Consider the following 22195-nt stretch of genomic DNA (forward strand, 5'->3'; position numbering starts at 1 on the left):
ACCACGGGATGTGACCATAGTTATCTGGGCATTTCTCTGTAAAGCTGGAAATGACCCTTCTGAAAGGGCCTCTTCCCATTCCATGTATCCGGAGGCAGCATTTTCCAAAGCATTCACTAATTCAGTAAACCTATAAGCTCATATGAAAATGTGGGTGTTAAATTCTTTCTGCCTCTGTTTGCCTATCTCTGAATGGGAGTAACACTACTCATGTGCCTTTCAGTCGGGTTTATACATGTTTGTAAATCTTGACATGGTAGAACACCTGAAGGGGATGATTGGCTACGGCAGCCTTGGAGAGGAGCCAGCCAATCAGAAGAGGGCTTATTGATCCAACCTGCAGGGAGAAGGCTTAGTGGAGCGGCCAATCAGGTCCAGGCTGGCCCATATAAGAGGGGCTGCTGAGCAGGAGGCTCCCTGGAATGCTGCCTGGATTGGTTGACAGGAGAGAAACACCACAGCCAAAGCAGGGGTGGGTGGGGTGAGGGGAGCAAAAGGGAGCTAGAGCCTGACTGGCTGACAGACTGACACCCTGATACAGGGAGAAAGAAGGAGCTGAATCTATGGGGAAGTGGCTGAAGGAATCAGGGACATGTTGGAACAGGGGCAATAGGCAGCTGCCCATTATAGGGTCCTTCAGTTCCAACCCATAGAAGTCAGGTTCGGATCCCTCCACCTTTACACCCCACTTCCAAATGTGGAGGGAGGCTGGTATCCAGACTGCATTTTGCTCCTGAGGTCAGGGACAGAACCTTGGGCTGCAGTTGTGCCCAGAGGCAAGTGGCAGAACTAAGAACGCATGGTGCTGGCACTCCAGGCTGGCAGCTCTCCTGCCCAAGCCGGCCACTTTCCTGTGCCTAGTGCGGAGATCATGGACGAGGTCCACGATGTCCGCACTAGCCCAGGCGGGTGCCCGCCTCTTGTGGTCCCGGGCAAGCTCCCGGGAGCCGCCAGCCTGGTCCCGGGAAGAGGGGGAGGGCTGGGGGGCATCGGGTGGGTTGCTCGATCCGTGCCAGGTGCAGGGTCTGCTGGCTGGGTGCTGTCAGGCTTGCACCTGGCACGGGCACCATAGCCAGCCCGTGCCCCTTTAAGGAGTCCGGGGCTGGGAGGGGGGGCATAGAGTTTCCCTGGTGTTGGCCAGAGTTGCCACCAGGGAAACCTGGGAAGGGCTATCCTCCCACTAGTTCGAATTAAGGGGCTACACACCCCTGAATTCGAACTAGCTAGTTTGAACTAGGCTTAATCCTCGTGGAATGAGGATTACCTAGTTCGAACTAAGCGCTCCGTTAGTTCGAATTAAATTGGAGCTAACGGAGTGCTAGTGTAGCGCCTATGAAAGTTAGTTCGAACTAACGTCCGTTAGTTCGAACTAACTTTGTATTGTAGACATACCCTTAGTTTTGTTGTTCCCTTGCCAGTCTATGGTACATACCAGCAGAGCTCAGAGTAAGAACGTAGAGCAAACCTGCCAAGGAGGTGTAAATATTACTGTCTGGTATAATTGACATATGAAAAATTCACCCTTTCTGAGCTATATTGTGTTGTGTTCAGTGCAGACTGTCACAGAGGTGCGCACACACCATAGTCCCGCTTACAAATTATGCTCCTCTTTCTTTGTAGTTCCCTTAAGAGGAAGTGACAGATGTTGGGAGGGAAATCATGTTTTTCTTCATAGTGCATGGACACTAAGCGGGGGACAATATCTGCAACAACTCCTTTTACCTCAGCCACAGAAATGACACAAATCCTAAGAAACCACTCCAGGATCAAAGATATATTGAGATACTCTCCCATGTGAAACAGGTGCCTCCTTTAGTTTTGCTGGAGTAACACTAAAGCCTGATCTCAGTTGGAGCCTATAGAATTTCTTTGAATAATAATGTAATAAGAACAGTATAATAATGAACAATAATATTACGAGGGGTCTGGAAAATGTCATTGAAATGGGCTGGGAACTGAATTCTCCTCTTTCCAGCTCTGAGACGAACAGATTCAGCGATCTTCCCCTGTGTGGCTCTGGCCGCCCCACCATAAGGCCATTTCAGGAGTTACAACCATTTATGAAAGGCACATGAGTAGGGTTACTCGCATTCTGAGATGGGCAAGCAGAGGCGAAGAGAATGTAAGAACCATATTTTCATAAGAGTCCACAGACTCACTGAATTAGTGAATGCTTTGGACACGTGGCATGAGAAGATGCCACTTCATAACCTTTCAGAAGGCTCATTTCCAGCTTTACAGAGAAATGCCCAGTTCAAAACTGAGAGCAGAATTCCGTGGTAGTAACATTAGTTGTAAAATATAAGATTGTACCCTGTAAGGTTCTGAGTTGTTCCGAGGTCACAAAAGCAGGGCCAAAGCAGTTACTTAGAAACAAAAGGCAAATTGAGCCTTCGGCCAGGACTCAATCAAGTTTCATTGCCTGGGGAAAAGACCATTCTTGGATAGGAAGAATGTTGTGAGCGAGAAATGTACGTGTTGACAAACAAACCTCTGGGGTTTTCTGTCCACTCAGAATATGTCTCAAGAACCCCAAGCTGGAGATGATTCTTGTAAAAATGAAATGACCATGAGAAGCAAAGGCACAGACCTTAAAGCTACTGTCCCTCCTTTTCTCTTGTCTCACATCAAATACAATTTGTAGTAAAGTGAAAGTAGCCTTTGACTGGAGGGTTCTGGCTGAAAGGCTTCCAGCCAGTAACACCATATCAGTAGGTGGTGAGAGAAATCTTTGCTTTGAATTCCTTTAGCTCCTTAATTTAGGTATTAGTTACATGTTATCTTGTATTCCCTTTTAACCAATTCTCCGCCTTGTTATTTGTAATCACTTAAATATTTCTATAGTCAGCAAATGTGTTTTATTGTTTAATCGATGCCGGTGGATTTTTGTATTGAAACATTTTGGGAACCTCTACTTGAGATGAGGGTTTGCACAGGCCATTTTCTATTAATAAAAAGTCAAACTTTACATGAGCTGCTGTTGTCCGGGAGGCTGCTGGACAGTACCAGACACACATTCCATTCAGCATTGCTGGGCCCCGTGACCTAGAGGTTCGTGCTCTGTGCTGTTGGGTTGAAAAGCAGCAGGGGATTCTCTCATTCACGAAGCTGCCAGAGGCAGAGCCCAGAGATTTAGGTTTTCAGCCTCCTTCTTTACCCTCTTCTATCAGGGCTTTAGTCTGGCAGTCAGTCAGTACGTAGCTCCCATTCCCTCCCGACTTCACCCACCCCTGTGACCACAGGCAACATTCCAAGGGGGGCGTTCTGTTCAAAGCCCTTTCTTATATGGGACAGCCTGGCCTTGATTGGCTGCTCCACTAAATCCTTCTTACTACAGAACGGCCCAATAAGCCCTTTTCTGATTGGCTGGGTCCTTTACAAGGTTGCCTTAACCAATCTTCACCTCATTGGCACAGGCGCCCCACCACAAAGCCATGTTGGACTTTACAACCATTTACTAACCCTATTGAAAGGCATGTGAGTAGGGTAACTCTCAGTTGCAGATGGCCAAACTGAGGCAGAATTTAAGACCCTAATTTTTCCACGAGTTTTCAGCCTCACTGAACTGGTGAATGCTTTGGAAAAAGCTGCTTCCAAATGCATGGCATGGGAAGAGGCCACAACAAGCCCTTTCAGAAGGGTCTTTTCCAGCTTTACAGGGAGATGCCAAATAAACAATGGAGAGCGGGTGTCTCCATCAAAGATTGAACCTATTGCGCATCTTCCATCTAACCTCCATGAATATATCTAGCTCTTTTTGGAAGCCTGTGAAAGCCCTAGTCTCTACCACATCCCCTGGCAAGGAGTTCCACAGGTTGACTGTTTGCTGGGTAAAGAAAAACTTCCATTTTTTGTTTTGAACCTGCTGCCTATTCATTTCATTTGGTGACCCCTAGTTCTAATACTGTGAGAGAAGGTTATAAAATATCATAGTGATTTGTCTACAATATTGCAAAATTGCATCATTTAATAGCACAGAAGGAAAAAGTGCTGCAAATTAATCCCCAGGGCATGAGTGACACCAAGGGTGACTTGTTCACTGAGCTCATTAATTAGGTGTGGTGCCTCTCTCAGCAGTTATTCCTACTTCCTTCAGGGAGCATGTCCCATAGAACAGAGGTCCCCTGTAAGAATGGCTGCAGAGTCCATTGCATCACACTCCCTGAAATGATGCCTGGATTTAGGAGCACAACACCAAAGCAGGGTTGGGTAGCATGAAGGAGTGACAACCTGACTGACTGACAGACAGAAGCCATGGCACAGGGCTACAGGAGGGGCTGTGGCTACATGGAAGTGGGTCAAGGAAACAGGGAAATGGTGGAAAAGGGGCAGTATGTAGCTGAATTCAATAGTGTCCCCTAATCTTAATCCAGGAGAGCAGGCAGGCCCATGTCCCCCTCCTTTGCACCCCAATTGCAAATGAGCAGGGTGGCTGGTAACCAGACTGCATCCTTACCCTGAGATCATGGACTCAATCTTGGGCTGCAGTTGGCCAGTGAGACAAATTACGGGACTAATACCTCTTGGTCTGTCAGTAAAGAAGGGATATCAGAGAGGGTGCCCAGAAGAAGTCACTGTGGTCTGGGGCATAATGTGGGTTATAGTGCAATAGATCCAGGGCAGAAGTGACGGCGGCATGGCACGGTCTAAGGAGGGTGCGCTGGTGGAGAGAGAAATCCCAGAACAGTGCAGGGAGCTCAGCTTCAGGTCCATTACAGGTCATCCTCAATGTGGCATCTCTGAGCACCTTGCAAGCTTTGTTCTGTTTGTTGTCCCAACTTCCATCAGAGAGAAACCAGACGTGGTGATTTCAGGTTGCACAGGAGGCCCATTGTTGAGCCTGGGACAAAGCCCTAAATTACAGATTTAGCGCTAGACACAGCTATAGCTCATAGGGAATGTTTCCTTGTTGTGGCAATACAAGAACAGTGGTGCACAACGTATGGGCGTAAGAGACTGGCACTACCACCCCTCATTTCATTTGGAACTAAAGGACACCAAATGAAATTAATGAGTAACAGGTTTAAAACTAATACAAGAAAGTTCTTCTTCACACAGCGCATACTCAACCTGTGGAACTCCTTGCCAAAGGAGGCTTTGAAGCCTAGGACTTTAACAGAGTTTAAAGAGAAGCTAGATAATTTCATGGAGTTTAGGTCCATAAAAGGGTATTAGCCAGGGGATAGAATTTGTGTCCCTGGCCTCTGTTTGTCAGAGGCTGGAGAAGGATGGCAGGAGACAAATCGCTTAATCATTGTCTTTGGTCCACCCTTTCTGGGGCACCTGGTGCTGGCCACTGTCAGCAGACAGGCTACTGGGCTAGATGGACCTTTGGTCTGACCCGATACGGCCATTCTTATGTTCTTATTCAATAGGACAATGCAACCTTGTTCAGATTCTCCATGTGTCTTTCGTAGTTTCCAGGACTCATGTCTGAAAAATTCCAGAGAACTTGGTGGATTATATCATTGATCTCAACTTATCGTCATATATGTTTTGTGATTATAGATCACATGTTATTTCTGTCCTACCTAGTTCTCTGGTCTGCTCTTAATTGGTTATTTTGGGTTTTTGTAAGTAATGATAGTTCTGCTAAATATGCGGGTATTCTTGGAAACCCCTATGCCATTGAAGGCTGCTTTCTCCAGATGAAAGGGCCCAAATAGATGTGCATTGACTTTGTTGTCTCAGTGAAAGGCCCCAGGCGGGTGTAGGCTAGTTTGGCTTTAGCTCAACATACAAGATGCGGCCTATAAGTCCCAACCTGCCAATATAAGCCTACTGAAACTTATTATAATATAGTTATAATCAAAACCATAAGGAAATAATACATTTGTGTTTCTACAGCGAGAAAGCTGGTTAGCCCTATAAGTAACACATCCCCCCACCTTTGATGGGGTGAACTATAAAGTAAACCCCATCTCTCTGGTACGGATTTAATTGCTCGGATATTTGTAAGGATGGTTTCAATGCCATTTTCCCCCAGTTGAAGTAGAGGAGGAATATCATACAGAAGATATTCTTGTTGTATGTCTCAGATGTGCCCTATATATATATATATAGATACACACACACACACACACACACACACACACACACACACACACACACACACACACACAATTTGCTACCTGTCCTTGTCTTTGCATATACCTGTTAGATTTATATTCTAAAATCATGAGAATATTCTCAATAATCCCTGATGCGTATCTATCTTCATAAACTTCCACATCAGGAACTTTGAAAGATTCATTACCTTCCTTTGTTAATTGGGGGAATAGCTTGTTTTGGTGTATCCATATCGTTAGAAATTTCTACCAAGTGGGTCTTTTCATGAGATAACCATGACTTTAACTGTAATCCTAGAGAAATGCAGGAAATTGTGTGGTTCCCTATCAAAGTTCAGATATTCTAGAGAAATACAGAATTTTCAATTTGTGACAGGTACCTATTTTGATATCTCTTTTGATTGGTTACCATACAAAATTGGCCATAGGTTACCGTAGGTAACCAGTCTTCCACTTGGTCAGCTTCACTATGCATGAGGATGATGATTACTGATTCCGTAACTTATCTTTCTGGAGTCCACATAGAACAGTGTTTGTATCAAATACAGATGTACTTAACCTCTATTTTCCGCTCTGCAATAACTTGGGGTTTTCCTTTGTCCTGTAAGTCTGAACACAGCTTATTTCCTTAGATCAGGGTGGCCAACCTAAACCCGAGAAGGATCCAGAATGTATCAACGCACACTGCAAAATAGCAACAGTTCTATGTCAACAGCCTTGATCATCTCCCCACTACCACTCAGTACATCCTGCCCACTGGCAGCCCCACTGCTCAGTGCCTCCTTCTCCTTTTCCTCCTGCCCACTGGGATCAGCTCTGTCTCAGTGGGAAACACTGGAGGGGGAGGCATATATGTAGCCGGCTCAGTGGAGAGGGTGGGAAGTGGCAGGATCCTAGGGGGAAAGGGCCTAGGGCAGAGCTAGAGGTTGAAAAGTGAGCACCCTATGGCCCAGTGGAAAGTTGGCACCTGAAGCTCCAGCCTTGGATTTAGTACCTATGCAAGGAGCTGCATATCAACTTCTGAAGAGCCACATGTGGCTTTAGAGCCACAGGTTGGCCATCCCTGGCTTAGGTATTATAGGCCTCCAGACTTACAAAACTTTGCTGAAGCTAATGACTTACAGGATACAAGCCTGTAGCTTACTTGTATGACTGCTGCATGTAATGCAGAATAAAATGTAGGAGTGAACATAATGAAGCTGGAATACAAAAGCAGTAAATATAACAAAGGCAAATGAGCCCATTGGCTACAATATATAATGTTGCCACACACATTTTCCCAGAACAATGATGATCAGCAGATTATGAACTTAATGAAGTGAAAGAGGGACTGATTCACCAATCTTTTACACAAAGGTTTTACAGAATTCTTCCTCTATTGTCGTGCAAAGGAAACATTACAGTTTGAAGTATTTAGTATAAGTTCTTCAATACCCTCTTTGAAGATACACTGCAAATTACATGCACAGCTATGAGATCATCCCCTATTTTAGTTACACCTAAAAAGGCCCGTCATGCCAATACAGTCTCACATGTCAGGCTCTTTCACAAGACTTCTTCCCTTTAAGCCGATTAGCTGCTTCATTAATTAAAAAGAACAGCCACAAACAAATAGGATGCAGAAGAAATTTTGTTTGTATAATGAATGGAACAATGAAAGAGCCTGGGTTTGAAGTAACTATCTTTCTGTGCTGTGAGCATCAACAAATGCTGCAATATCTTATCAATTCATTAATGTTGGCTATAGAAACTAAAATCACCCAGCCAAGGAATTGTGAGGCTCCACTCCCTTAGCCCTTTGGTACCAAACTTTAGATAGAGCTTTGACGTCAGTGGCTCCAGAACCCATTGAATGTGCCACGAAAGGGCTGAATTTCTTTCAGACAAATAGTTTATTGTCTATTGCAATGAAGTTTTGATTATCTTTGATAGAATGTCTTCGAAATTCTCCTGACAGCTTTATCCCAAAACTGTGTGTGTGTGTGTGTGTGTGTAAAAACTTTTTAGGTACTGGATGCAAAGTAGCCAAACTAAGGAGGCAGAGGTGCACTCGCTCTTTCTAATTTATTGGCCAATAGTCAGGGTGTTCCCCTGTGAGGTGGCACTTCCAGCTTCAGTCCCTCAGTCTGTCCAATGCTGGGCTCAGATATGAACGTGGGTTTCGTGCCTTTCCAGAAAGAATCCCAAACACGGAGCAAAATGAAATGCCTTTCTGGGTTGCTCTCAATACAGTTATGGGCACGGCTTTATCTCTTTTGCACTCACAGTCCCTGGAGGCAAAAAATTCCCACACCTCTACCCTTGCCAGTCTATTGTACATTCCAACAGAGCTCAGAGCAAGAACGCACAACAAAGCTGCCAAGAAGGTGTGAATGTACTGTCTGATTTTATCTCTCAGTTTGATTCACTCAGAAAAAGTTCTGAGCTATTTTGTGTTGTGTTCAGTGCAGGCTGTCACAGACGTGTGCAGACACCGTGCTCTGTTACAACTTATGCACCTCCTTGTTTGCAGTTCCCTTACAATGAAGTGAAGGATGTTCTGATGGAAATCATGTTTTTCTTCTTCATAGTGCATGGACACAAACCTGGGAACAATATCTCCAACAACTCCCTTTGCTTCAGCCATAGAAATCACGCAGGTCATAATGAAACCACCCCAGCAACAAAGATATATTGATATGCTCTCCCATGTGAAACAGGTGCCTCCTTTAGTTTTGATGGAGTCATAAAGCCAATACTCAATTGGATCCTGCAGGATTTCTAGGAATAACAATGTAATAAGGGCAATGTAACAATGAGAAACAATACACCGGGGGTCTGGAAAATGTCATAGAATCATAGAATCATAGGACTGGAAGGGACCTCAAGAGGTCATCGAGTCCAGCCCCCCCCCCCCAAGGCAGGACCAAGCTCCGTCTACACCATCCCTGACAGATGTCTATCTAACCTGTTCTTAAATATCTCCAGAGAGGGAGATTCCACCACCTCCCTTGGCAATTTATTCCAATATTTGACCACCCTGACAGTTAGGAATTTTTTCCTAATGTCCAATCTAAACCTCCCCTGCTGCACTTTAAGCCCATTACTCCTTGTCCTGTCCTCAGAAACCAAGAGGAACAAATTTTCTCCTTCCTCCTTGTGACACCCTTTTAGATATTTGAAAACCGCTATCATGTCCCCCCTTAATCTTCTTTTTTCCAAACTAAACAAGCCCAGTTCATGAAGCCTGGCTTCATAGGTCATGTTCTCTAAACCTTTAATCATTCTTGTCGCTCTTCTCTGTACCCTTTCCAATTTCTCCACATCTTTCTTGAAATGTGGTGCCCAGAACTGGACACAGTACTCCAGCTGAGGCCTAACTAGTGCAGAGTAGAGCGGTACAATGACTTCACGAGTTTTGCTTACAACACTGGGAATTGAATTCACCTCTTTCCACTGCCCATCACTCAACCTACACTTAGATGAAAAGATTCGTGAATTGCTTAGGAGTTTATTCCTGGCTTTCCTCAGGGCGACCTTCACCTCCCCGTTCCTCAGGCTGTAGATGAGCGGGTTCAACATGGGGATCACCAAAGTGTAGAACAGAGAGGCTACTTTGTCAATGTCCGTGCAATAGCTGGAGTTAGGTTGGAAATAGATGAAAAAGAGGGTGCTATATAATATGACCACTGTAGTCAAGTGGAAAGCGCAGGTGGAGAAGGCTTTGTGCCGGCCCTCAAAGTATGCCAGATAGCTCCACTCATTGTGCCTGATGGAGACAACAGGTTGTGACCCCAGATATCTGCTCTATATTGTTAATTGGGCATTTCCCTGTAAAGCTAGAAATGACCCTTCTGAAACTGTTTGTACTGGCCTCTTCTGATGCCTTGAATTTGGAAGCAGCATTTTCCAAAGCATTCACCAATTCAGTGAGTTTGTGGACGCATACGAAATTATGGGTCTCAAATTCTTCCTGCCTCAGTTTCCCCATCTCTGACTGGGAGTAACCCTATTGACATGGCCTTGTGGTGCATCTGCCACACAGTGGGAGTTTGGTTAAGGCAACTTTGGAGAGAACTCAGGCAATCAGAAGAGGGCTTATTGATCCAACCTTAGAGAGAGGGCTAAGTGGAGCAGCCAATCAGGGCCAGCCTGTCCTATATAAAAAAGGCAGGTGAGCAGAAAGGCCCTTGGAATGTTGCCTGAGGTCACAGGGATGGGTGGAGTCGGAAGGGAACAGGAGCTACAGACTGACTGACTGTCAGACTAAATCTCTGATGCATGGCAAAGAAGGGGTTGGAGAAATGCCTGAAGGAAACAGAGAGATGATGGAAAAGGAGCAGTCAGTTGCTACTCTGGGTTGTGACTGAGGGACCCTATAGACATCCTGCACCAAATCACAGCTGCCTAGGGATGTTATTAAATCTTTATCATTGGAGATATCTAAGTCCACGTAAGACATACACCTGTGAGGGATGCTCTAGATAGTGCTTGGTCCTTCCATGAATGCAAGGGACTGGACTTAGGGATGACGTCTCAAAATCCCTCCCACTTCTGCGGTTCTGTGACTGGCTAGTTCTCACTTCAGCTGAAGGCCAAAATCCTTTCAAACTCACCCATTTACCCATGACTTGGTTGTACCTTTGTTTTCCTTTCCTTCATCCACAAGGAGTTCAAAAGGACGGAAACAGAACCAGGTTAGAACCCTGAAATCAGCCTCAGCGTCAAACCTTTTCCCGTTTGCTCATCATGCCCATGTTACCCTCGGAGCTGCTGCCTGAGGGAGCTGAGGGTAAATTTGGCTTTGATGGCTTCCAGCATTGCTCCCCGTAGCATCTTTGATCCTAGGACAACAGTTGTACAGAGAACATGTAATTAATGTCGATGCCCCGCCTTTCTGGTGGATTTTGAGCACAGAGGACGAAAGACCCTGGTGGTGTGGAATGCTGTATCCCCCGCCGGGTCATTTCAATATTACAGGATAATGAGATGAATAGAGTCTACTTTATTGTTTGGCCACCTTCACCAGAGGAAGGCCAATCCTTTCAACAGAGTTAATTTGGAGTCTGTTGCAAACTAGCTTGGAATCAGACTGTCCCACATCTTACCCACTGTACCATGTATCAGAACCTTGTACATGAGATTTGGCTTCTGTTCTTATCAATGCTCCTCCCCAGTTGAGGAATTTTGGGCACATCCCTTAAACTCCTTTGACCTGAGTTCGATAGAATTGGAACACTGAATTCTATGAACTGAGCAGGTAGCTGTAAAGTGTTGCGAAAGCTGCAGATTATCAATACTGTGTGTGCCACTTGATTGCTTCACACTTTCAGTTCTGCACACATTGGATAATCTTTTCCCCACAGTTGCTTTCCCTCTTCAGCTGCAAATAATGCACAACTAAATCTTGGGCTCATCCTTTGGCAGGTTCATGAACAATAGAATCCCCTGCTCCTTTTCCACCTGACAACACAGAACACAAACTTCTAATTCACAGGGCCTAGTGATGCTGAATGGAATGCGTGTCCGGTACTGTCCAGCATCCTCCTGGACGACACCAGCTCCTACCAATTCTGTCCTTTTATTAACAGAAAATAGCCTGTGCAAATCCTCTTCTCAAGTAGAGGTTTCCAACCTGTTTCAATACAAAAATACACAGGCCTGGGTTAAATAATAAAACGCATTTCCTGACTCTTGAGAGCTATTTTTTTTCTAGAGATTTTAAGAGATTGCAAACAATGAAGCGGAGAATTAATTAAAAAGAAATAAAAAGTAAAATGCAACTAATACATAACTTAGAAAACTAAAGGAATTGAAACAAAAATTTCTCTCACCACCTACAGCTGCAGTGTTACCGTCTGGATGCCTTTCACCAAGAACTCTCCAGTCCAAAAGTTCTTCCACTTTATGCAGAGTGTTTTTGATGTTGTGAGCAAAGAGAAAGAGAGGGATAGTACATTTCAGGTATTTGCCTTTGCTTCTTCTGGTTATTTCTCTTTTGCAAGAATCATCTCCAGCATGGGGTTTTTGAGACAAATTCTGAATGAACAGAAAACTCTGGCGGTTTGTCTGTCAAAATGTAGATTTCTCACTCATACCCTTCCGCCTTCCCAAGAATGATCTCTTCACCAGTCAATGAAACTTGATTGATCATACTGAGGGGAACAACTCAGTACCTTATAGAGTAGAATCTTATATTTTACATATATTGTTCCAACCCACATTTAACTACGACAACGATGGTCAGCGGATTATGGGTTTTATGTAGAGAAAGAGGGGTTGTGTCATCACTCTCTGAGAACAAGGATTTACACGTGTTCCTCTATTGTCATGAGAAGGAAAGACTGCGTAGAACGTAGAGCATTTGCTTAGAACTTTGTAATTTGTGTCTTAGTTCCTAGCTCCAGCAAAGACAGTTTATGTTACCATGAATCAGAAGGAACACATCAGATCAATGGGGCAGCAATGGCCCATCGACATCTATACCCAGCGCCCGCAGAGGATGTATTGCAAGGCTGGTGAACAGTGATACTGGCAGGTGATCTAAGTTACATTGGTTCAGTTCCATAACTCTCCCATTGACACAACACAGTGATCACAGGGTATGGGCACTGCTGCACGTCAAACTAAGCTACATCAACTTGCGATACCATAACTTGAATTAATGCACAGCGTGAGCATTGACAATCCCCTAGGAAGACCCAGGACACTACTGAGCTAGTCACCAGAGCACTCCCAGCAGTGTGGGAGACCCACTTTCAAGTTGCTTCAGCACAGCAGATAGAGGGAAATTGACCCTTGTCTCTCACATCCCACGATTGCTCTAGTCACTGAATAGAAGCCGGTAAGAATTCCTGCAGCATCACCCCACCTCTTTCACTCCTATCCAGTTTGCCAGGCTAGCCGCTCCTTGTCTTTGCATTTACATTGAAGCAGAAGGAAGCAGGAAAAATATTTGGGTCAGGTTGAGATGTTGATGTTTTCTAAGCAGCTGTGAACTAAAAAAAATCAATTATGGACACAGCTTTATCTATTTGGCACACTCAGTTTCTGGAGTGAAAAAATTCCTACACCTCTACCCTTGCCAGTCTATGGTACATTCCAGCAGAGCTCAGAGTAAGAACGTAGAGCAAACCTGCTAAGACGGTGTGAATGTTACTATCTGGTTTTATCTCTGGGTGTAATTGACAGATGAAAAATTCACCCTTTCTGAGCTATTTTGTGTTGTGTTCAGAGCAGGCTGTCACAGAGGTGCGCACACACCGTGGTCCTTCTTACAAATTATGGTCCTCTTTCTTTGTAGTTCCCTTAAGAGGAAGTGACAGATGTTGGGAGGGAAATCATGTTTTTCTTCATAGTGCGTGGACACGAAGCAGAGGACAATATCTGCAACAACGCCCTTTACTTCAGCCACAGAAATGACACAAATCCTAAGAAACCACCCCAGGAACAAAGATATATTGAGATACTCTCCCATGTGAAACAGGTGCCTCCTTTAGTTTTGCTGGAGTAACACTAAAGCCTGATCTTAGTTGGAGCCTGTAGGATTTCTTTGAAGAATAATGTAATAAGAACAATATAACAATGAACAATAATACTATGAGGGATCTGTAAAAAGTCTTTGCAATAGGATGGGAATTGAATTCTCCTCTTTCCACTGCCAGTCACCCAACCAACACTGAGATGAACAGATTCAGAAATTGGTTAGGAGTTTATTCATGGTTTTCCTCAGGGTGACCTTTACCTCCTTATTCCTCAGGCTGTATATGAAGGGGTTCAACATGGGGATCACCATCATGTAGAACACTGAGGTTATTTTTCCCATGTCTGCAGAATAGGTGGACATAGGTCGTAAATATATAAAAAGGCCTGTGCCATATAAAATGACCACGGCCGTTAAGTGGCAAGCACAGGTGGAGAAGGTTTTGTGCCGGCCCTTGGCAGAGTGGATGTGCAGAACGGTGGAGAAGATACAGACATAGGAAAGGAGGATGGTCATAAAGCTGTTCAGATTAATGAAGCATGCAAGAGCAAACAGCACAATATCAATGAGGCTGTAGTCAGAGCAGGAAAGCGCCAGCAGTGGGGCAACATCACAGAAGTAATGGTTGATGACATTGGAGCGGCAGAATGACAGCTGAAACGTCAGACATGTCTGAATCATTGCATCCACCAATCCCACAATACACGCTCCAGCCACCAGCTGGCCACAATGCTGCTTGGACATGATGACCGTATAGAGCAGCGGGTTACAGATGGCCACATAACGGTCATACGCCATTACAGTCAGCAAGAGACACTCAACATCTGATAGTAAGATAGAGAAATATGTTTGCACAGCACAGTCAGTGTAAGAAATAGTTTTCCTTTTGGCTAAGAAATCCAGGATCATTTTAGGGGCTATTGTTGAAGAACAGCAGATATCACAGAAAAACAAAATCACGATGAAAAAGTACATGGGAGTGTGGAGTCGGGGGTCTGTCGAGAGTAACCAGATCATCCCCCCATTCCCCACCAGGGTGGTAACATAAATGAGTAGGAACAACAGAAACAGAGGGATCTGCAGCTGGGGATGATCTGTCAGTCCTGAGAGGATGAATTCTGTCACCACCGAGTGATTTCCCTCTCCCATCTCCTCTGTGTAGGCATCAGGCAGCAGACGGGCAGGTGGATGGTTCAGGGAAATAGCCCTTCTCTGTAACTAATTAAGGGAAGAAAACTGGGGATCAGTTTCTTAACGGACACCAGTTCAAGATCAAGTAAGAGCTTTGTCCACAGAGCCAGATGTTCACAGCTGGTTGTGTCAGGTGTCTCCTGCAATGCACACAATGTGCACATACAAGGACATGTAGATGAATTGTGCCTCACAGACAAACCCTCCTCTTCATTAATCTGAGCAGCAAACAGCGTCTCATGACTTGGTTTTGAGAGAATCAGGCAGAAAGTCATCTGAGGCTGAAGTGACAATTGCTCAGCTCAGGATGGGGTGAGGGTAAATGAGTTTCACGCTCTCTCCCCTTTGGGCACAGGGAGCTGTGTAGCTCAGCATGTCAGCTTGGAGAAAGACGTGGTTGCTGTGCTCAAGAAGCTTTTTGTTTTTCATCTGAAATGGCATTTCCATTGGTGTGTTCGAAAACCCTGAGAGATACTGGAAACCACCCGCCTGAGTGACTACGTAATTGCCTAAGCTGTTGTGTCTGTACCTCTGAGTGTAGGGTCTGGGCTGCAGCTTTCAGTGCTATAGATCATGAAGGAGGAACCTTGTGGTCACCATGGTGACTGTGGGCGTGTGACGATGATGCAGGACAACTGCACTTACCTGCTGAGAAGAGGGAGATGGGGTGGGGTTTCCCCATAGACAGAAAGTGCCTATTTTGAGGATTTGAGAAGTTTTATACTGAGATCTGATCCATGGGACATGCTCCCTGAAGTAAGTGGGAATAATTGTGCTGAGAGAGGCACCGTACCTAATTAATGAGCTCAGTGAACAAGTCACCCTTGGTGTCACTCATGCCCTGGGGATTAATTTCGTGCACTCTTGCCTTGTGTGCTCTTAAATGATGCAATTTCACAATTCTGGACATAAATCACTATCATATTTTATAACCTTCTCTCGCAGTATTAGAACTAGTGGTCACCACATGAAATGAATAGGCAGCAGGTTCACAATAAAAAAGGAAGTTTTTCTTCACTCAGCAAACAGTCAACCTTTGGACTCGTATGAAAATGTGGTTTGTACATCCTCCTTGCCTGTGTTTGCCCATCTTGAAATGGGAGTAACCCTACTCATGTGTCTTCCATTAGGGTTCATAAATGGTTGTAAGTCCTGCCATGGTCTTGTGGTGGGGCGCTGGAGCCACGCAGAGGAAGATTGGTTGACTCAGCCTTGGAGAAATCCCAAGCAAATAGAAGAAGTTCCATATAAGAAGCGCTGCTCTGTCCATTCCAGCCCACTCCCTGGAATGATACCTGGATTTAGAAGCACAACAGCGAAAGTGGGGTGGGTGGGATCAGGGGAGGGAAAGGGAGCTACCGACGGATTGACTGACAGACTGTAGCCCTGGCACAGGGCTAAAGAAGGGTCCGTGACTATTTGCAAGTAGCTGAGGGAAACAGGCAGATGGTGGACACCAGGGAAAAGGTAGTAGAATTTGATAGCGTCCCTTAATCTCAACCTAGGGTGTCAGGCAGGTCAGTGTCCCCCTCCTTTGCACCCCACTTGCAAATGAGGAGACTGGCCGGTATCTAGACTGCATCACCTCCCTTAGATCAGGGAATGAACCTTCGGCTGCAGTTGGCCACTGAGGCAAGTCACAGAACTAATACCTGTCGGTCAGTGAAGCAGAGATCTCACAGGAGGGACATGGTGCCCAGAAGAGGTTGCTGCGGTGTGGGGCATAATGTGGGTTATGGTGCAATGGGTCCAGGGCACAGGTGACAGGTATGAGGCGTCGTCTGAGGAGGTGGAGAGTGAAATCCCAGAATGGTGCCAGGGAGCTCAGCCTCAGGTCCATTACAGGCCATCCTCAATGGAGCATCTCTGGACACCTACCGTGCAAGCTTTATTCTATTTGTTGTCCCAACTTCCATCACACAGAGACCTATGAAGTGGGTCTCTTTATGAGCTAACAATGACTTTAACATTAATCCTAGAGAAATACAGGGAATTGTTTGGGTCCCACTCAAAGTTCGGATACTTTGAAGAAATACAGAAATTTGTATTTGTGAGAGGACCCTCCAAGGTATACATATTGGTATTGACTTTCATACCTCTTGATTGGTTACCACCCAAAATAGGCCATAGGTTACCACTGGTAACCAGATTATTTCCCTTAGTCAGCCTCACCACAGATGAGGATGATGATTACTGATTCCGTAACTCATCTCCCTGGAATCCACATAGAACAGTGTTTGTATCAAACACAGATGTACTTAACCTCTATTTTCCATTCTCCAGTAACTTGGGGAGTTTCATTTTGCTGTAAGTCTGCACACAGCTTATTTGCTTAGATTTTATAGACCTACAGTACTTTGCTGAAGCTAAGGTCTTACAGGATACAACCCTGTAGGTTACTTGCATGACTGCTGCATCTAATGCAAAGCAGAATAAAATGTAGCAGTGAACATAATGAAGATGGAATACAAATGCAGTAAATATAACAAAGACAAACTAGCTCACTGGCTACAATATATAATGTTGCCATGCATGTTTTACCAGAACAATGATGATCAGGGAATTATGAGCTTTATGAAGAGAAAGGGGGACTATTTCACCACTCTTTTACACAAAGGTTTTACAGAATTCTATTGTCATGAGAAGGAAAGATTGACATTTGAAGTATTCAGTAGAACTTCTTGAATATTCTCTTTGAAGATGCGTTTCAGATTACATGCCCAGCCATGAGATCATCCCCCGTTTTAGTTACACATAAAAAGACCCATCATGCCAATACAGTTTCACGTCAGGCTGTTTCAAAAGACTCCTTCCCATTTCATCCTGCTTCGTTAATTAAAAACAACAGCCACAAGCAAATAGGATGCAAAATAAATTTTGTATTTATAGTGAATGGAATAATGAGAGCCCTTAAGTTTGAAGTATCTATCTCCATTTGCTGTGAGCATTAACAAATACTGCAATATCTTATCCATTCATTAATGTTGGCTATAGAAGCTAAAATCACCCAGTCTGGGAGTTTTGAGGCTCCCTCTCTTAGCCCTTTGGTAGCAACCTATAAATAGGGCTTTGAAATCAATGGCTCCATAACTCAGTTTTCCCATGGTCAACATTCAGTGCAGCGAGCATTACACAAATTTGTCTAGAAAGGGCTGAATTTCTTTACAGACAAATAGTTTATTGTCCATTACAATGATGTATTGGTTAACTTTATCCTGTTCACAAACGTCTTAGAAATTCTCCTGACAGTTTTATTTGAAAACAATATGTTTGTGTGTAGGGGGGGGGGGACATTTTAGGTACCAGATAATAAGCAGCCAAACTAAGGAGGCAAAGGTGCACTCGCCCTTCCTAATTTATTTGTGTTCCTCTGTGAGATGACACATCCAGGTTTCATTTCCCTGTTTGTCCAACGCTGGCACAGATGTGCACTTGGGTTCCCTGCCTTTCCAGAAAGAGTCCCAGCCACAGAGCAATGAGCTATTCCTGTCTGGGTCGCTCTCAGTCCCTCCCTTCAAAATTGTTCTACTGTGTAACACAACTGACAGACCCATTGGGAAAGCGACAGGAAGTTGAGCAGCTCCCCCTCTAGGTGGGTGTCGCTGGTAACCAGTCAATACAATCATTCTCTGTGCCTGGCCCTGTGATTCTGCCAGAGGCTCTCAGGAACACCATGGCTCCAGCAGGAGAGACTAAGTCCAGAGCTGCACCACTGGCTTAATCGACACTGCTGCCAGAAATGAAGCTGGGTTTGTTTGGCACATCCGTGGAGGCAGATTACATCAATGAGTGTGCAATTGCCCATCAACGTCTTAACCCCAGTACTCGTAGACGATCAGTCCCAAGGCTGGTGAACAGTGATACTGGCAGGTAGTTTAAGTTACATTGCGTCAATTCCATAGCTCTCTCATAAACAAACAGTGAGCACAAGGTGTGGGCACTGCTGCACATGAAACTAAGCTACATCAACTTGCGGTTCCATTACTTGAATCAACGTTCAGCGTGAGCATTGTCCGGCCCTAAGGAAGAGGCAGGACACAACATGTCTATTCACCAAGGCGCTCCCTAGCAGTGTGGAAAACCCACTTTCAAGTTGCTTCAGCACACCAGACAGGGGGATTGACCCGTGTCTCTCCCATGTGAGTGCTCTGATCACTGCACTGAAGTCAACCTGGGACACAGCAGCATCACTGCCTCTTCACCTCCCATCCATTTTGCTAGGCTAGCCCTTCACTGGCTTTGCATTTACATTGGCGGAAAAGGAGGCAGGAAAAGACATGTGCCACTTCTGTTCATGCCAAACCCTTATTTCCTCCCCAAAGGACATTTTGGTCAGTGTTTTCAGTTTGTTAAATGTTTAGGGCATTTTCACATTTAGATCAGGTTGAGATGTTTTCTAAGGAGCTGTGAACGAAAAAAAATCAGTTATGGGCACCGCTTTGGCACTCTCAGTCTCTGGAGGCAAATAATTCCCACACCTCTACCCTTCAAAGTCTATCATACAATCCAACGGATTTCAGTGCAAGAATGCAGAGCAAACTTACGAAGGAGGTGTGAATGTTTACTGTCCAGTTTTATCTCTCTGTTTAATTGACGTATCAGAAGTTCACCTTTTCTGAGCCATTTTCTGTTGTGTTCAGTGCAGATTGTCACAGAAGATGCACACACACCAGTTTATCTTACAAATTATTCTCCTCTTTGTTTGTAGTTAACATTCTTACGATGAAGTGAAGGATGTTCTGATGGAAATCATGTTTCTCTTCATAGTATATGGACACAAACTGGGGAGAAATTCTGCAACAACTCCTTTTGCTTTAGCCATAGAAATCACAGAGGTCATAATGAAACCACCCCAGAAGCCAAGATATATTGATATACTCTCCCATGTGAAACAGGTGCCTCCTTCAATTTTTCTGCAGTAATACTAAAGCCTGACCTCATTTGGAGCCTGTAGGAGTTGGAATAATTATATAGTAAGAACAACATAAGAATGAGCAATAATACTACAGGGTCTGGAAAAATGTCATTGCCATTGGCTGGGAATTGAATTCACCTGTTTCCACTGCCCATCACTCAACCTGCACTGGGATGAACAGATTCAGGAATTGGTTAGGAGTTTGTTCATGGCTTTTCTCAAGGCTTCCTTCACCTCCTTGTTCCTCAGGCTGTAGATGAGGGGGTTCAACATGGGGATCACCAGCGTGTAGAAAACTGAGGCTACCTTGTCCGTGTCCATGGAATAGCTGGAGTTAGGTCGGAAATATATAAAAAGGAGGGTGCCATATAATATGACCACTGCAGTCAAGTGGAAAGTGCACGTAGAGAAGGCTTTGTGCCGGCCCTCGGCAGAGCGGATCCGCAGGATGGCGGAGAAGATATAGACATAGGAGAGGAGAATTGCTACAGCGCTATTCAGATTAATGAAGCAGGTAAAGGCAAATAGCACAATGTCATTGATGCGGGTGTCAGAGCAGGAGAGAGCCAATAGTTGAGGAATATCACAGAAGAAATGATTGATGATATTGGAGCTGCAGAAAGACAGCTGAAATGTCAGACACGTGTGTATCATTGCATCCACCAATCCCAGAACACACACCCCACCCAGCAGCTGGTTGCAGCGCTGTTTGGACATGGTGACTGTATAGAGCAATGGGTTACAGATGGCCACATAACGGTCATAGGCCATCACAGCCAGCAAGAAACACTCAATATCGGCACAAAGAAGAAACAAATACATTTGCACAGCACAGGCACTGTGAGAAATACTTTTCCTCTTGGCTAAGAAATTATGCAGCATCTTAGGGGCAATTGTCGAGGAATAGCAGATATCACAGAAAGACAAATTACCAAGGAAAAAGTACATGGGGGTGTGGAGTCGGGGGTCTGTTGTGATTAACAAGATCATCCCCCCATTTCCCACCACAGTGATAACATAAATCAGTAGGAACAACACAAACAGGGGGACCTGCAGCTCTGGACGATCTGTCAGTCCTGAGAGAATGAACTCAGTCACCACCGAGTGATTTCCCTCTTCCATCTTCTCTGAGGTGAGGTCAGGCAGAGGTAGATGGGTTGGGGATATTATCCCTTCTCTGTAACAAATTAAGAGAAAAAAATGGAGATCAGATTGTTAATGGACACCGTTTCAGTATTAAGGAAGAGCTTTGTCCACAGAGCGAGTTGCTCACAGCTGTTTAAGTTTGGTGTTCCATACAGTACACACACTGTACACATTAAAGGACACGCAGGTTAATTGTGCCCCACAGACAAACACTCTTCACTAATCTGAGCAGTCAACAGCGACTTGTGACTTTGTGGTGCGAGAATCAGCCGGAAAACCATTTTTGACAGAAGAGATAGCTTCTTAGCTCGGGAAGTGGTGAGAATAAATGCATTTCACTCTCTCTCACCTCCTTGGGCAAGGAGAGTTCTTTAGCTCCTCATGCCTGGTGCAGGTAAAACTTGCTTGCTGAGTCTATGAAGCTTTCGTTTTGCATCAGAAATGGCTTTTCCGTTGGTGTATTTGAAAACCTTGAGAGATACTGGAAACTACCCGCCTCAGTGGCCACATAATTGCTTAGCTTGTTCTTTCTTTAACTCAAGGGGTAGGATCTGGATTGACATTTTCAGTGTTAGAGATCATGAATGAAATCTTGGGATTTGAGTGTGATGTCGATACAGGACAGCAGCACCTACCTGCTGAGAAGCAAGAGATGTGGTGAGGTTTCCACATCGACAGAAAGTGCCAATTTGGAGCGTTCCAGTTTTATACTGAGAGCTGTGATCTCTGGGACATGGTCTCTGAAGTAAGTGGGAATAACTGAGCTCAGAGAGGCCCTGCATCTAATTAATGAGCTCAGCGAACCAAAGTCACCCTTGGTGTCACTCACACCCTTAGGATTAATTTGCTGCATTCTTTCCTCCTGTGCTATTAAATGGTGCAATTTCTATCTATTGCAGACCAATCACTGTGATATTCTGTCCTTCTCTGGCTATGATACTCCACAAAATAGGCCGGACTCATTATGCTTCATGGAGACCACAGGATGTGACCAAAGACACTTGTTCTGTATAGTTATCTGGGCATTTCTCTGTAAAGCTGGAAATGACCCTTCTGAAAGAGTCCGTAGTGGACTCTTCCCATTCCATGTATCCGGAGGCAGCTTTTCCAAAGCATTCACTAATTCAGTAAATCTATGGGCTCATATGAAAATGTGGGTGTTAAATTCTTTCTGCCTCTGTTTGCCTATCTCTGAATGGGAGTAACACTACTCATGTGCCTTTCAGTCGGGTTTATACATGTTTGTAAATCTTGACATGGTGGAGCACCTGAAGAGGAAGATTGGCTAAGGCAGCCTTGGAAAGAAGCCAGCCAATCAGAAGAGGGCTTATTGAGCCAAACTGCAGGGAGAAGGCTTAATGGAGCAGCCAATCAGAACCAGGCTGGCCCATATAAGGGCTGCTGAGCAGAAGG

The 22195-nt window shown here is 44.8% G+C and overlaps 2 protein-coding genes across 2 annotated transcripts; both read right to left on the reverse strand.

Annotated features, from left to right (window-relative positions):
• Positions 1–13740: 13740 nt before the first annotated feature.
• On the reverse strand, positions 13741–14679 carry LOC142829336 (olfactory receptor 5AR1-like). The gene has a single exon (XM_075928825.1). The coding sequence runs from the start codon at positions 14677–14679 to the stop codon at positions 13741–13743; it is 939 nt and encodes a 312-aa protein (XP_075784940.1).
• Positions 14680–19819: 5140 nt separating this feature from the next.
• Positions 19820–20758, reverse strand: LOC102463933 (olfactory receptor 5AR1-like). The gene has a single exon (XM_006133537.3). The coding sequence runs from the start codon at positions 20756–20758 to the stop codon at positions 19820–19822; it is 939 nt and encodes a 312-aa protein (XP_006133599.2).
• Positions 20759–22195: the final 1437 nt, after the last annotated feature.

The sequence above is a fragment of the Pelodiscus sinensis genome, chromosome 4, assembly GCF_049634645.1.
Source record: "Pelodiscus sinensis isolate JC-2024 chromosome 4, ASM4963464v1, whole genome shotgun sequence".
In the NCBI taxonomy this organism is placed as follows: domain Eukaryota; kingdom Metazoa; phylum Chordata; order Testudines; family Trionychidae; genus Pelodiscus; species Pelodiscus sinensis.

Coding starts and splice junctions, on each gene's coding strand:
- LOC142829336 (XM_075928825.1), bottom strand. CDS start 14,679: ATGGGAGAGGGAAATCACTCGGTGGTGACAGAATTCATCCTCTCAGGA.
- LOC102463933 (XM_006133537.3), bottom strand. CDS start 20,758: ATGGAAGAGGGAAATCACTCGGTGGTGACTGAGTTCATTCTCTCAGGA.